The sequence below is a fragment of the Megalops cyprinoides genome, chromosome 1 (assembly GCF_013368585.1).
Source record: "Megalops cyprinoides isolate fMegCyp1 chromosome 1, fMegCyp1.pri, whole genome shotgun sequence".
Taxonomy (NCBI): Eukaryota; Metazoa; Chordata; class Actinopteri; order Elopiformes; family Megalopidae; genus Megalops; species Megalops cyprinoides.
Genome location: NC_050583.1, coordinates 70,978,646 through 70,995,223, shown reverse-complemented (window position 1 = coordinate 70,995,223; position 16,578 = coordinate 70,978,646). Strand labels below are relative to the sequence as shown.

General features: G+C 42.4%; 1 protein-coding gene across 1 annotated transcript in view; it reads right to left on the bottom strand.

Moving 5' to 3' along the window:
* stx4 (syntaxin 4) overlaps positions 1 to 16,578 on the bottom strand; it is a 70,194-nt gene that overhangs the window by 41,331 nt on the left and 12,285 nt on the right. The window contains exons 4-5 of the mRNA XM_036533872.1: positions 9,752 to 9,826; positions 8,904 to 8,974 (exon numbers count right to left, since the gene is read on the bottom strand). Coding sequence (XP_036389765.1) covers positions 8,904 to 8,974; positions 9,752 to 9,826 — 146 coding nt within the window. The remainder of the gene's footprint in view (positions 1 to 8,903; positions 8,975 to 9,751; positions 9,827 to 16,578) is intronic.

Genomic DNA, 16,578 nt, shown 5'->3' with positions numbered 1-16,578 from the left:
ACAGTCTGAATTCATTAATACTATTTTGTGTTGAAGGACAGGAAGTGTCCTGACACAACCAGAGGTGTGTCTGTTCATTATTTAACATAGCATTTCTTTGACACTTCAGTGAGATAATTATTTAAACCAATCTACACTCATCTGCATGCTGCTGCTTGAACATGTGTGAATCTAAGGCACTCTGTTGTCATATATTTATTCCTTGTGTTGTAAAGTAGCAATAAAGGATATTACCCAATTAGCAAAAAGTATTACTGCAGCATCTTTCCAAATATCCATTATACATTACATTTCTTTAAATGTAACTCACATGTCTGTTTTTTCCAACTATATACCTACATTCCATTAAACTTCCAATAAACGCTGAGGCGTTTATTTGCTTTAATCACTTAACTTTACCGGCATTTATTGGAGACTCGGCGATAATAAGAGACCTGCGTTTATTTCACTGAAAGCCCTCAGGCTTCTGAAAGTTATTGGTAGCTGAACTGACCAGGAAAATTCACCATGTTTCCCCCCCCCAAGTAGCCTACTGAACAAACATTATACAGCGCTCTTTGGTAGCAACTCAAACAGGAATCACTGTCATTGCATGATGATGGGAGAGCACAGTCTGTAAGAATAGCAGTCGACACATTAAGTGCCTGGAACAATTCCATATACGCTGCCTACAGTGCATCCTCGGCATCACCTGGCGGGATTGTGTACCTCATTCCGAGATACTCAGAAGAACAAACTCCCATAGCGTTGAAGCCATGATCACCCAACATCAGCTACGATGGCCGGGGTACGTTGTAAGAATGCCTCCAACCCCGCAGAGTGCTGTATGGCCAGCTAAATCTTGGGCGACGCTCTGCCGGAGGGCAGAAGAAGCGTTATAAAGACCAGCTAAGGATTGCCTTGTAGAAATGTAAAATCAGACCTGGGGACCTGGAAGACCTTGCTACTGACCGCGACACCTGGCGGCAACTGTGCCTGGAGGGGACTCAAGTGTCAAGGGACTCAAGAGGGGACTCAGGGGAGGCACAGCCACGGTTGTCCCAAACACCTCATACACATGCAACATTTGCAATAGAACCTGTGGATCCAGGATAGGACTTTTCAGCCACCAAAAAACTAACCAATAAAGACGTGGACGTCATCATCGGATACAATGGACAACCACAAGCAAGCAAAGCAAAAAGAATAGCAGTATCATTGTGAATTTAGGCTACCATGATCCGAAAGACAGCTCGTTTTGTTCATTTGTGTTTAATCTAATTTGTGAACAGATGAACGCATAAGGAAAATTGAATTCACTAAAACAACCTCATTTAGTGTAAAAAATTATTTGTTATTTCGTTTTTTAGCCACAAAAATAAACAGGACTACTGTAAGCATTTTAACCCACTGTTCTTCCGTTTTATAGTCATGAAAAATAAATATAATTTTCCCCGGCGTTTTTTGAGGCAGGCGTTTATTTCACTGAAAGGGTCGCACATATCAAGCTAATTAGCATTACAGGTATTTAGTTAACACAGAGGCTGTCAGTACGGCAGCCTCGTCGTCATTTCCTCTGAATTTTTCTCCTCTGAATTTTTGCGTTTTTCTCTGAATCCTCTTCTCACTCTACCACCAGACCCTTCACTCATCACACCATGTGCTGCCTTCCTATCCTCATCCACTCTTCCTCTCGTTCCAGGAGATACATCTCCCTTAAACGCAACCTGGCTAACCTGGTTTATCCCCCTCTGTCCTCCTCCGAGGTGCTCTCAGTGGTGGGTGGACTATGGAACTGCCAGTCATCGGTTCAAAAGGCTGAATTCATCACAGCCTACGCTGAGACCATGTCACTCCAATTCCTGGCACTCACCGAGACCTGGATTTCCCCAGACAACACCGCGACCCCTGCTGCCCTGTACTCCTCATACTCCTTCACTCACACTCCACGGGCCTCAGGCAGAGGAGGTGGCATGGGGCTGCTTATCTCCCCATCCTGGAGATACTCCCCTCTGCCCCTCCACACTCTCTCCATTAACTCATTTGAATTCCATGCCATATCTGTATCTCATCCTCTAAACCTCACCATTGCTGTTCTTTACCGCCCCCCAGGTCCCCTCGGCTTCTTCATTGACGAGCTCGACACTCTTCTGAGCTCCCTCCCTGATGACACCCCACTGACTCTACTGGGAGACTTCAGTATTCCATCTGCAACCTCCCTGATGGCCAGCATAATCTCCCTCCTCCAGTCCTTCGCCCTCAACCTCTCGCCATCACCTGTGACCCACAAGGCCGGCAACCAGCTCGACCTTGTGTTCACCAGGAGCTTTGCCACAACCCACCTCACGGTGACTCCCCTCCACGTATCGGACCACTACTTTGTATCATTCTCCCTCACTCTCCCCTCCACCCTCAACCCCCCTACTGATCCCCCCCTTCACTTTCAGAAGAAACTTCCACACACTCTCCCACTCCGCATTCACCTCCGCTGTTCTCTCTACCTGCCCTCCCCTTCCCTCCTTCTCCATCATGCCTGCTGAGTCTATTACATCAGTCCTTAACACATGTCTCTCTCAATCTTTAGGTGCTCTCCACCTTACTGTCTCCAGGCCATTGCGACCATCACCTTCCTGTCCATGGCTGGCTGACTCCCTCCGCTCTGACAGGACACACTGCAAGCTGCTGAGAGGAAGTGGAGGAGATCCAGATCCTCTGTGGACCTGGCTACCTGTCACTCTCTGCTAACAGCATTTACAACCACAACAACATCAGCTAAGTCCTCTTTCTTCCAATCCAAAATTAACGCTAACATAACTAACCCACAAAAACTTTTCTCCACCTTCTCCACCCTCCTCCTCCTCCCTCTCCCTCTCTCCTCTCTGCCAATGATTTCAGGGTTTACTTCGAGGAAAAGGTGACCAGCATCCAGGACTCCTTCACCCCCTCAACAACACACTTGACCACCATGACCAACTGCATCAACCAGCTGTCTTCCTTCATGCCACTCAAAGACTTGGAAGTGCTTCAACTCATCACAGACCACCATGCCACAACCTGCCCTCTGGACCTCATCCCCTTTACTCTGCTCCAATCTATATCCGGTGAGATCGCCCCATTTCTTTCCTCATTCATCAATGCTTCACTAATCTCTGGTACTGTCCCCACAGACTTCAAGAAAGCTCTGGTCACACCACTCCTGAAGAAACCATCTACAGACCCATCAGATGTTACGAACTACCGACCAGTATCTCTCCTCTCATTTCTATCTAAAACCCTGGAACATGCAGTACTTAACCAACTGTAACCTTTTCTTCTCAGGAACAACCTCCTGGACCCCCATCAGTCAGGTTTCAGAGCTGGCCACTCAACAGAAACCGCACTCCTGGCCATGACAGAGGCTCTAGACACTGCTAGAGCCTCCGACCTGTCATCTATCCTCATCCTCCTCGACCTCTCCGCTGTTTTTGACTCAGTCAACCACCAGACACTAATATCAAAGCTGCCTGAGATGGGCATCTCTGGGACCGCCCTCTCTTGGTACAAGTCTTAACTGACTGGTAGATCCTCCCAGATCTACTGGAAAGGCTCCACCTCTGCACCAACCCCTCTCACTACAGGAGTTCCACAGGGTTCAGTACTGGGACCCCTACTCTTCTCAATTTATATCAACTCACCTGGCTCAGTTATCAAATCACATGGCTTCTCCTATCACTGCTATGCTGACGACATCCAACTCTTTTTCTCTTTCCCTCCCTCTACCCCCCAAGTCAACGAAAGAATTTCTGCATTCCTGGCTGACATCTCCAAATGGATGTCATCCCACCATCTGAAGCTGAACCTCAGAAAAACAGAACTGCTCTTCATCCCAGCCGGCCCTTCCCCCCTGCAAGACCTCTCCATCACCGTTGATGGCACCACAATACCATCCTCTCAGTCAGCAAAGAGCTTGGGCGTCATCCTCGACAGCAACCTGGACTTCAAGGAGCACATTGCTCGCATGTCACGGGCCTGCCGATTCCTCCTCCACAACATCAGGAGGAGTCGTCCCTTCCTGACAACATACGCGATGCAGCTCCTTATCCAGGCCACAGTTCTCCCTCGCCTGGACTACTGTAACTCTCTCCGTACCACCCAGCCTCTGCAGCTCATCCAGAACGCAGCTGCCCAACTAATCTTCAACCTCCCCAAATTGTCCCATGTTACTCCCCTGCTTAAATCCCTCCACTGGCTTCCTGTCACTGCCAGGATCAGATTCAAGACCCTGACCCTCACCTTCTCTGCAATCAACAGGACAGCCCCTACCTACCACCAAGAACTCATCCAACCCTACACACCAGCCCAACCCCTGTGCTCCTTGCATGGTCAAGGCAGGAGGTACTCGTTCTGCTAGGCATCGGCGTTTCACCTACATTGCTCCCCAGTGGTGGAACGAACTCCCTGTCCTGCTACGGACAGCTCCATCACCCCATTCCTTAAGACGGGGTCTGAAGACGCACATCTTCAGACTCTACCTGGACTGACCCAGCACACAATTGCTGCCCCCCCCCAACCCCCAATCAGTGCTGTTGTAAATTACTGTGTGATTTTTGAATTGTTTTTTGTCGCCGCCTTTACTCTGACACTCATTGCACGGTTTGAAGTTGTTGAAGTTTGCTGTTTGAAGTTTGAAGCTGCATCGTATTAGTTGCCCTATATGCTGTAGTCGTACAAATCAGATAATACTGTGTCCTCAAACAGACCTTGCTCTCAGCTGAGAACTACTGTCTCATTGTGGAACTGTACACATCCCGTCCCCATACTGTAGCTCTGGGTTCCCACAGATCCTTGAAATCCTTGAAAGTTTGTGATTCTGAAAAAAAATTTTCAAGGCCCTGGAAAGTTTTTGAAAATAGACATAAACAGATACAGGTCCTTGAAAGTGCTTTTGGAATATTTTCCATATGATTCCCTCCACTAATGTGTCTCCATTATTTCACCACCACTTCGTATGCATAGGTTGCTGATTTACGTTGGTTACGCGCAGTGTTCGAGTTACGTAGGAGCCAGTGGGAGCTGAGCTCCCATAGAGTGAGGACTGGCTCCCATGAAAGCAGTAAAGTCAAATATCTGTGGGGGTCTCTGAAAATACAGCATTATATTTTAGTCACAAATAAAGCTCATTTTCCTTCCATATACGGAGTAATATTTACGTTAAAGATAGATAAATAGTCTTGACAAGTAATAAGAGTAAACGTGTAGAATAAAGAATCGTGAATGCAGCATGGCTGCACTTCACCACGACGCCCCATGCCACTATGCGTGCAAACTATCAATTTGTGAGCTCGCAAACATTAATCCGAAGAAGATGCTTTCATTCCTTGGATACGTTTTCAAGACAAAGATCAATAAGTTAAATAGGTGCACCTTTTGGTCTATTTTGTCTGCGTAATGGTAAGAGATGGCTTTTACTTTCTACTAGAATGCATCCTCTCTCTGTTTAAAGTATGTTGCGTGGGCTGTAGGAAAATACCACAAACAATATTTTCAACCAAAAATCTGAGTGTGTGTGTGCAAGTGTTGTACAAGTGTTTTTTTTTTTTTTAAGAGTTTGGAGACCCCCACAGAGATGAAATCATAACTTGAGCCCTGGTTACGCGGCTACTTTGCTACTTTGTGTTCTACGTTGCCATGACGTTCATGCGCGCGCGAAGCTACGACGGTACCTCAACGTTTGTTTCACACACACCATTGGCTGATTGGCGTGATGCTTGGAAAATGTAAATTTCAAGATATTTGGCTCACCAAAGAGGATTTTAAAGAATGGCTTGCCAAAGATCCAAAGGACCATCACATGGCCAGGTGCAGAGCCTGCTGTAAATCAAAGTGGATAGTATGGGCTCTTTCAAGCCATGCAGCTGGGTCAACACACAAGAGGGCACTTCGTAAATTGAAAGCAGTAGGTCCTACCAAATTCTCTGGTCCTACCATAGCCTGCATCTGACATAGAAAGGTACAGAACCCCATGTACTTGCTAAGAAGGATCAGCCTGCCAAATTGTCTAGTCCCATCGTAGTGAATGTTAGCTGCTAGCTGTTTTTGCTGTTATTTGAATGTCTTGCTGTGAAATGTCAGTCACGAAGGCTGACTGTTGAGTTGAGTTGAAGAGTGAACATAAAAGAGTTTGCTAATGTTAGAAAGTGCACAGTTATGAGTTGCTAACGTCAGTGTGCCAAGCTTTCACAAGAATAATAACGGCGTAAATGACGACGGTGCAGTTGACAGCTAACATGTCACAAGACACATCATGCTCACCTGACCTCCCAAAACCATCAATCAAAGCTCTGTTGTGGATGTTTCTGGGGTTTTAAGTTGCCCCCTTCTGGTTGTAACAATAACAACAATTAATCATGAACGCATTAGGGGCAGATATACCATGTTATCATTGAGATCAATTAACTAAATATCACTATAATATAGGCTAAATGATAAAAATAACAACAGTACAGTTAGCAGAAATTCCAGAGATACTGTGGTGTGATCATGCATGGTTATTGAATTATCACAGTTAGCCTAGTCCTTTTTTGGCCAAATAGAATACCTCATCTCTGTCATATGACCAAAAATAAAAAGCTTTTTTGCATAGTTGTGTTCAACACATGAAAACTGTGACAAGGTATCCTTGGTCTGACAAGGTAACACGATGTAACCTTGCTCTCACTTGAAATGTATCACCACATTAAGTCCTTGAATTTGAGGGTATTGGACCTGGAAAGTCCTTGAAAGGTCCTTGAATTTGAAGTTAACCAAGGTGTGGGAACCCTGGTCGCTATACTTACTGTATGCACTTTTGTATGTCGCTTTGGATAAAAGCATCTGCTAAATAAATAAATGTAAATGTAAATGTACCGCCGATTATGAGACCTGCGTTTATTGGAGACTCGGCTATTATTAGAAGTTTTAAGGTATATATGTAGTATTTCCCCTCACTCAGCCACACATTTCATAGCTGATGAATAGTTTAATAAGTAAAGTGCTCATCTCAAACGCAGTTTAGCAAATTGACTAGATGTTCGAAACTGCTACAGGTAATTTTTTCTAAATGCAGTAAATTATCCAACGATTACTATACTTCCAAATTAAGAGCAACAACTGCCAATATTAATTCTACAACAGTTGAATACATAAACAAAATAAATTTGCACAAACAATGAGTAGCCCATTCTGTCAATAGATATTGACCATTAACTACACAATTAATCTAATGCGCAGTGTTTCACACACTGTACATTATAACTTCTGTTAAAGTTAACACATTCTCGACTTTGAATTATATGACAAGTATTGACATCCATGATATATTACAAGTCAGTGTGCCCAGAAAAAAGAAAATGCAGCTGTGTCCTCTGATGAGTTTCTCCAGTATGACTTTAATTAAAATTTATCCCCAAACGTTCGACTGTTACTGCACTGCCATAGATTACATTTTCAGTTCAACATTATGTTTCAGTGACTCTGGACAAATGTCTTGCAGGAAGTTCACATGTTAACACTCTCCTGAAACAAATGTGTTGTTTCACTGACACTCCAGCAGGACCAAACGTTAAAATGTGTTAAAGCAGGCATTACTCCTCAAATCCACTGTGTTTCATCAACAGCTGGAGAGCTAGACAGAAATCCACATATTCACAAACCTGTATTTTGTGATAAGTGGTTATATCATGATAAAGAGAATTTTTCATTAATTTTTCCTTAATATTGAATATATCTCTAAAGGGGATCAATCCTTTAAATGAGGACTAAATCATTATTTGCATTTAATGCAGTTAGCATGAACATCATGATTCTGATGTGTTAAATTAGTAAAATAATCATGACATAAAAATGGTTATGACTAAGGGTCTTCGATTTTCCCTCTCTCTTCATATTAAAACATATTTAACCTGATCATAACTGCAGAGTATCAGCATTGTAGCTTAACTATTATCCAATGTTTTGCAAGGAGCTCAAACATATCTAAGCACAAACAGACAGGATCTCTGTAAAACAGTAAATACAGCATTTAAGTGAAGTCACGACATTTGTTCAGAACAAGAGGGCTGGTTGCCCTGAGTTCCATACACCAGTAGATGTCAATGTGGCATGGAAGCTTCAAGTAGCTTGATACAGTGAATCTATCTTGAAACAACTGATGCAAATTGTTAATTGCGTCATAAAGGTTTGTTTTCTCCATCACTAATAGGCAGTGCGCCACTGGCATCATCCAAGCAATTTACAGGTGCCTGAAAAACTGGAGGGTGCCTGAGACCAGTGAGACAAGTACCCACCCCTACTCCTCCTCTTCATTTGCTCTATTCTTCCTTCATAGTTTGTGCTTAACTACTGGCAGTCACAGTGTTAACAGCAGAAAAATCTGTTCATACAAACACTTTATACTCCTAAGCATTTCTCCTAATAAGTAGGAATCATGACCTTGATCAAAAACTGTATTTAACTGTGTTAAACTATTTATAACTAGGAAGTCCCCCAGCCCAACTACAACCAACATTATTTTAATATTCACAGTGAATTTGATGCTGCATTGGAGAAGCAGTCCTAAAAACTGAACAAAGTGCTGTAATGCACTAAATAATGTCAGTCGTATTATTTAGCAAAGTTTCAGGTGTGAAATAGCAACAGTTCTGTTACAAATCCTGTTAATTCCAAAAACATGTTCAGTTCAGAGACACACTTCAAAGTATTATCTACAATGCATTTTTAATTTCCTCTCATTGAACCGTTTTTGAAAACTGCTATACAAAATAATATGACAGTTTTAATTAATAATTGTGAGAGAGCAGACAGCTGACATAAAACCAGCCCCACTTATCAGATGTGGTATGACAGACCTCACAACTGCATTGTGTTATCAGTGACAGACAGTAGAGTTAGCTGTTTAAGAGATTCACCTGTGTTCTTTGCATCCTTACGTTAATAGGGACATAGTTCCCATCCTCCTCCTCTTTCTTAGGTTCAATAACTGTAAAACGAATACAAAAATGTCTCATTTTGTTCATTCAATCTTTCTCAATCTTTCAATGAGCAGCAATAAAATACCATGTTTTATACATGTCATGCACTGTTCAACCAGCTAATATATAATGCATATGACTAGTACAATCTAATGATGCCAAAATCAATTTACATAAGATGAAACTTGTCTGAGTGGCTGCCACTACAGTACCTTTCTTTCTTCCACAGGATTTGAACAGAGATTTGAATATGGGAAAGACTGGTTGGAGATAACATTAAGGGAACCAGAGTATGGACAGCTGGAACATTTAGGACCCAAAATGTTCCCAGGATCTTTATTTTAAACTGGATTGTCTGGAACTGAATCTTACTTTCCCAAACATGCAATGTTATTGAGTTATAATTCTAAACCAAGACCAGAAATTTTAGAATTTCTGCCATAAAATAATATTTCATTATATGGATGTGTTAATGTTCTTATCCGTGTCCACTATCAGAGCATGCTGACAATACAGACAAAATGACCTGCAAATCACAAGCTCTAACGTGATGCTTGTAGAAAGAAAAAAAAATCTCATTCAGACCTTTCTTTCCTGTGTTGTTTGTCGTAAATCTGGATTTTTTTGCCACAAAACAATTACTGGTGCCATTTCTATGAATGTCATAAAAAGTAGATTTTACTAAAGAAGTGACTGTGTGTACGAAGGGGCAAGAGAGAGAGAAAGGAAGAGAGGAAGCTGAAATAAAAATGGATGCCCTATGGTAGCTCTCTGATATCCCTTACCTTTCAGTTTCTTCTGAATTTGGTTTGCTATTGTTTTGATCTCATCCCTTAGGATCTGAAGATCCTTCTTCATACCTGAATCAGACAGACACAATAAAAACATTACCATCATGGTGAACACAATTACTAAGCTTCTGGTTATTAAGACAAAATGGAATAGTAAGGTACAGTAAATAATGTTTATTTAGCTGTGCAGAAATTGCCGTTTTTCACCTTGCTTATCTTTGTGCTTGTGTGAAGAGGGTATGACAGAGTGTGACAACTGATTTCAAGGCTTGGATTGGTGAAAACAGACCACAGTTCTGTTTAAACGGTTCCACTGTGATGGAGGTGGCCAATTACTTCAGACATAAATAGAATTTCTTCAAAAATCAGGGCCACAAAAAAATTGAAGTTCGTATATTATAAATAAGTCAGAGAGGCTAAAAACAAATGAGACAAAAGGCACAAAGGGACAAATGTTGGATTGGATTGGATTGGATAGTCTTTACTGTCCCCGAGGGGCAATTTGGTTTCCAAACAGTAGTCAACACAACCAACACACATCATTAAATAAATAAAATATGAATAAATAAAGAGCATAAATACATATAACATACAGTAGATGGTCATCATATTAAAAACACTAAGAGTCCATTAGTCCATTGTTAAAATGTGTGTGCAATAGCAAGTAGACCTACAGCTTGTTTAAAAATCCAACAGCTGATGGAACAAATGATCTCAGATATCTGTTTGATTTGGCCCTCCTAGGGAAAGTGTACCTCCTCCCTGATGGCAGGAGACAAAATTCTGCATGAGTGTCTGCCAGAATGGCCTTTGCCCTCTGAGTAGCTCTAACTTGATAAACATGGCCTAGATGTAAGGGATATAATGGTAAAAATAGGGACCAAAATGTTTTAAAACAAGGAGCACAAAATTACCTTCCTGTTCTGCCCATGCTCTCCCTCCTTACAACTTTTTTATCACCTGGTCTTAATTATAAGGTGTGGTCAATCATATTTTGTCCAGTCCATGCACGGGCTCACATTGGCATGCACACAAACACTGCCTGAGTTGAAACTGATGGCAAAAGCTCTGTTACTGAATAGTTTGGATAAATTTGGAAATACTGGGCAAATTCATTCATTCAAAATAAAATTACATTAATACACATAAGTTTTAGTTTTATCTTTTGTTCAAAATTTTTTGAAAGGTTTTGGGCATTTCTTTTGATTTGTCATAATGTACAAATATTTACATATAAAGTAATACTTGCAGACAAATGGTCCTTAAGATTGGGTTAATAAATATTAGGTTGTTACAACCTAAATCTACGTTAGAAAATGAATTGATTACTGACCACCAATTTGATATATTATGCCTGACTGAAACTTGGCTTAAACCTAATGACTTTATTGCTCTTAATGAATCAACTCCTCCCAGTTACAGTAATCACCAGGTCCCTCGACCTACTGGCAGAGGTGGCGGTGTTGCTGCTGTACACAGCTCCAAACTCTGTGCCACTGTTAAACCTGGCTATAACTTTCATTTGTTTGATCTGTGAGTACTTAGATTTGCACTTCCAGACTGCATTTCAGCTATTTACCCTTGTAATCGTTTACAGGCCACCTGGCCCTTATAGTGTTTTCTTATTGGAATTTGCCAACTTTTTATCCAACCTGGAAAAGGCTGTGATCGCAGGCGATTTTAATGTGCATATGAATAATGAACGAGACTCATTCAGAACAGCATTTTTGTCTATCATCGAATCTATTGGACTCTATCAAGCTGTGGATAAACCCACACATTACTGTAACCATACTCTAGATCTAGTCCTCACATATGGAGCAGATATTAACCTGGCAGAAATTATGCCACACAATCCCATTTTATCAAACTACTGTCTCATCTCTTTCAATTTACCGCTAACGTGCTAGAGCCCAAATTTTCTTCTAGACGCACGTTTTCGTCTTTTACAGCTAATGCCTTTATCGCCGAGCTTCCTGCATCATACAGCCTGTACAGGGAAATCTCCTCTAGGTTAAGTTCAAACCCTAGTTTAAGTGAAATTAATCAACAGTATTGACTCCACTTTACGTAACACTCTGGATGCTGTTGCTCCCCTTAAAAGGAAGAAAATCACAGACAAAAAGCTAGCACCTTGGTACAACGACCATACCCGAGCTCTCAAACAAGCTATGCGAAAGCTTGAAAGAAAATGGCACTCCACCAAAGTTTTTTCTCCTGGCGTGGAAGAAAACTCTCCTAAGCTATAAGCATGCCCTCATAGCTGTAGAGAAAAATAAGGACAATCCTAGGTGTTTAGCACTATCGCCAGATTAACTAAGAGTCCTGCATTGGTTAACCCTAATATACCAGCAATTTATAGTAGGGATGACTATGAACTTCTTTGATAGTAAAATCATAAAGATAAGAGACACAATACAAAAATTATCGACTTCTTAGGTATGTCTATTAGGCCTGCCTCGTGCCTTGACTCTTTTATACCCATTGAATTTAGCAGCTTGTCTTATTTTATATGCCTGGGTTGCACATCTCTGACAACCTCACCTGGAGCATCAACACAACCAGCACAGTGAAGAAGGCCCACCAACGCCTCTACTTCTTAAGGAGGCTTAAGCGTGCTGGCCTTGGCACCTCAGTCCTCTCCTCCTTCTACAGATGTGTAGTGGAGAGCATCATCATGTCCTGCATCACCGTGTGGTACAGTAACTGCTCTGCTGCAGACAGACAGGCACTGCAGCGGGTAGTAAAGAGGATCATCGGCAGCAGCCTACCCACCATCGGTGATATTTACAGCAGCAGGTGCAGGAAAAAGACCTCATGCATCACACCCTGCTAACCGGCTGTTTGCCCCCCCCTCCCGTCAGGCAGAAGCCTATGCAGCATCGAGACCAGAACCACCAGGCTGAGGAATAGCTTCTTCCCAGACGCTGTGAGACTGAAACTCTGCGACTCACTTAACAATTGCTGCTACTATTATTATGGCATTACTCCACATCAGGGCATTATCACTACACATCAGGGCATCGCTGCAATTGACTGATAAATAGAGGTGTGAATCTTCACTGGTCTCACGATTCCATTTGATTACGATTCAAAGGGTAGTGTTTTGATTACATAAAGATTCTCGATGCATCACAATGTTTTTTTCCTTAATACTAGAATACAAGCCCTCAGATTTTAACTGTTTTTAGTTTACAACTTTTTGTTTAACAGCTGTTTTCAAAAATCATATCATGATTCATACAACATAAAAATCTTTTTCAAGTAAAATTACCACAAGGTATATGTCAACAGTAACACAAAACATTTTTGTTTTTAGTGCATTGTAAATTAGCGGTTATGGTTATTTGTTTTTCAGTTGAATTATAAGTTCAAGAAAATCCACTGTTTAAAAGTTTTTTTTTTTTCAACCTTTTCGCACATATATGTACACAACGGTGTGGTTTGCCGTTTAGCACGTATGCTAAAACCGGTGCAATTACAACACTTCAGCTTTGAGAAAACAATGCTTTAACATTATAAAAATATAGCAAATGCTAACTGAAAACTGTGAGAAGCTTAATAACGCTAAAAATCAGCAAGAGTTTCCTCTAGTCATTACAATATTAATAATTCGTTGATTATATTTTTCCTAAACATGAAATATAGTTAAATGTGCAGGGTGAGACATGGTGAAAAAGGTTTATAATAATATAACGATTAGGAATAATTTGTTTAAGACAAATAGCAGAGAACGGGAGAGTTCGCTCTGTAGGTAAGTTTTAATCCTCGGTTTCGCAATAGAAATAGACTCGCCCCCTGATTTCCTGAGGTAGGTGCAAACCACATAGATTTAAAAATAATTTTAAAATAATTTAAAATGCGTGCGCCTAAATTAAAACATGCTTTCACTGGGCGGTATAGTGTGATTAAATAAGATGTTTTTCCTCACGATCACGATCACAATCACGATGCCGGCTCAACATTGTGATGTCTGTCAGCCATCGGCCAAACCTAGTTCTTAGAACTAGTCCCTAGTTCTAATTGCACCGGCTTTAGCATACGCGCTAAACAGCTAATCACACCGGTGTGACTGTACGTGCGAAAGGGTTAATTACAGTTTTTAAGAATCGATTATTTTCTTTTTCTGAATCGACGCAGAATCTTTCACTTTCGCATCGCGATGCATCGTAAAAACGATTATTTTCCCCAGCTGTACTGATAAACTTTGCACTTCTGCACTTTAAGACTGTAATTTCACAGAATAATGCTGCTTCCCAGAAAAACTGCTGCTTCCCATTGAACAATTTGCTGCTACGACTTCCACTGTCTGTTTATCTTTTAGATTCCGGCTCACTTTATACCCATATTCATATATTTATTTACTTACTTTATCTTTAATGGTTTTCTTTTCTTGTGTGTTCCTCTTGATTTTACATTATATATATATTAGTGCTGTCAAAATTAACGCATTAATTTTTGCGATTAATTTGAAATTGATGCAATTAACGCAGCGTCAATGTCTTGTTTACTTCCTGTGGCGGAGGCCCTATGACCTGTGACGATGTCTGCTGCCAAACTGAACCATCCTGCCTAAAGATGGATAAGGACAAGGATGGAGTTTTAGGCAGAAAGTTTCACTTTAAAAAACTTTCAACTTATAAATACAGGCACCACTCACAGCTTTACTTTTGTCAAAATTGCATGAAGTTACACCATTTTCACCATACATGGACAAAAGTATTTGGCCACACCTGTTTTTCAGGGTTTAGGCTATCTCCAGTGAAGGGCAATCTTAATCAGAATCAGAATCAGAATAGACTTTATTGTCATTGCACAGTGGGGGTACAATGAAATTGTGGGTGGTCTGCAACAACAGTGCACTGTGGAACATTTATATAAACACAATACAAATAAGGCACACGACATTGGGTATAGAAATAATATACAATAAATACAATAAAATACAAATTTAAAAATAAGACACATTTTAAATATAAAGAAAAACTTGTGCAATAATATGGCCTTTTAAAAACTACTTAAAGTGCACAGTGGAATTGCACAGTTGTATTGATAAGCCGGTTGGGGGGGGGGGGGGGGGGTGTCAGTGTTTGTTAGCAGTCCGTATGGCCCAGGGGAAGAAGCTTTTGGTTAGTCTGGAGGTGTGGGACTTGATTGACCTGAAGCACCAGGTCAAACAGGTGATAGGCGGGATGTGAGGGGTCTCCTGTGATGGCCTTAATTTTACTGAGGCAGCGGGATCTGGATATGTCGTCCAGGGAGGGCAGAGGGCAGCCGATAATTTTCTGGGCGGTGTTAATAACCCTCCGCACAGCCTTCCTGTCCTCAGCTGTGGAGCCTGCGTACCACACCCCCAGAGAGTATGTTAATATGCTCTCCACAGAGGAGTGATAGAAGGCCAGCAGCAGCTTCTTGTCCAGGTTGTTCTTCCTGAGGACACGCAGGAAGTGCAGCCACTGCTGAGCCTTCTTCACTAAGGCCTTGGTGTTGGGTGTCCAGGAGAGATCTGCAGAGATGTGGGTGCCCAGAAACCTGAAGGTGGTTACAGTTTCCACACGTTCTCCATTGATGGGGAGAGGGGCGTGGTCTTGTCTGTGTTCCCTGAAGTCCATGATAAGTTCTTTTGTTTTAAGGACGTTCAGTGACAGGTTATTTTCTGAGCACCACACAGTTTCCCTATCTCAGCCCTGTATGCCATCTCATCCCCATCGGAGATGAGCCCAATCACGGTGGTGTCATCCACGAACGATTGATGCCGTTGGTTGGGTGGGACGGAGTGCAGTCATAAGTGTACAGGGCGTACAGTAGGGGGCTCAGCACGCAGCCCTGAGGAGAACCAGTGCTGAGTGTGAGCATGGAGGAGAGATGGGGGCCAAGTCTGACAGATTGTGGGCAGTTGTGGGCAGAAAATGTTTGATCCAGGTGAAGGTGGGGAGGGGGATCTGTAGTTTGAACAGTTAACTAATATGTCTGGGATGATTGTGTTAAACGCTGAGCTGTAATCCACGAAGAGCATCCTCACATAGCTCTTCCGGTTCTCCAGATGACTCAGCGCTCTGTGAAGTGTTATGGCAATGGCATCCTCCATAGATCGGTTTGCTCTATAAGCGAACTGGTGGTGGGCGAAGGAGGGAGGGAGGCAGTCTCTGATGTGCTGAGAGACTAGCCGCTCAAAACACTTCATGACTACAGACGTGAGGGCAATCTGTCTGTAGTCACTGAGGCTGTCTATGGCAGGTTTTTTAGGAATGGGGATGATGGTGGTGGCCTTCAGACATGAAAGGACGGTGGCATGCATCAGGGAGAGGTTGAATAGCTTGGTGAGGTCTGCGCATGCCTTGACCACAGTCCCCGGGATGCCGTCAGGTCCAGCAGCTTTCCTGGGGTTCACTGCTCTCAGTGTCCTCCTCACCTCATGCTCCTGGAGAGAGAGAGAGGGGGGTGCTGGAGTTGTGGGGAGGCAGTGTGTGCAGGTGTGTGGTGGTCTCAAAGAGGGCAAAGAAGCTGTTCGGCTCCTGTTCGGCTGCTGCTGCCGGTGGTCGATGGGCTCTGGCCTTTGTAGTTGGTTATAGCCTGGATGCCCCTCCACATCTGCCAAGGGTTGTTGTTCATGAGGTAGCCCTCCATCTTCCTCCTGTAGACCTCCTTGGCATGTTGGATGCCTCTTCTCAGGTTGGCTCTGGTAATGCTGTACAGTGAGCCGTCTCCCGTCTTGAAGGCTCTGATCAGAGCCTGAACTTCATTTGTCATCCAGGGTTTCCTGTTTGGAAAAACCCGGATGCATTTGTCCACTATGACATTTTCTGCACAGCTCTTTATGT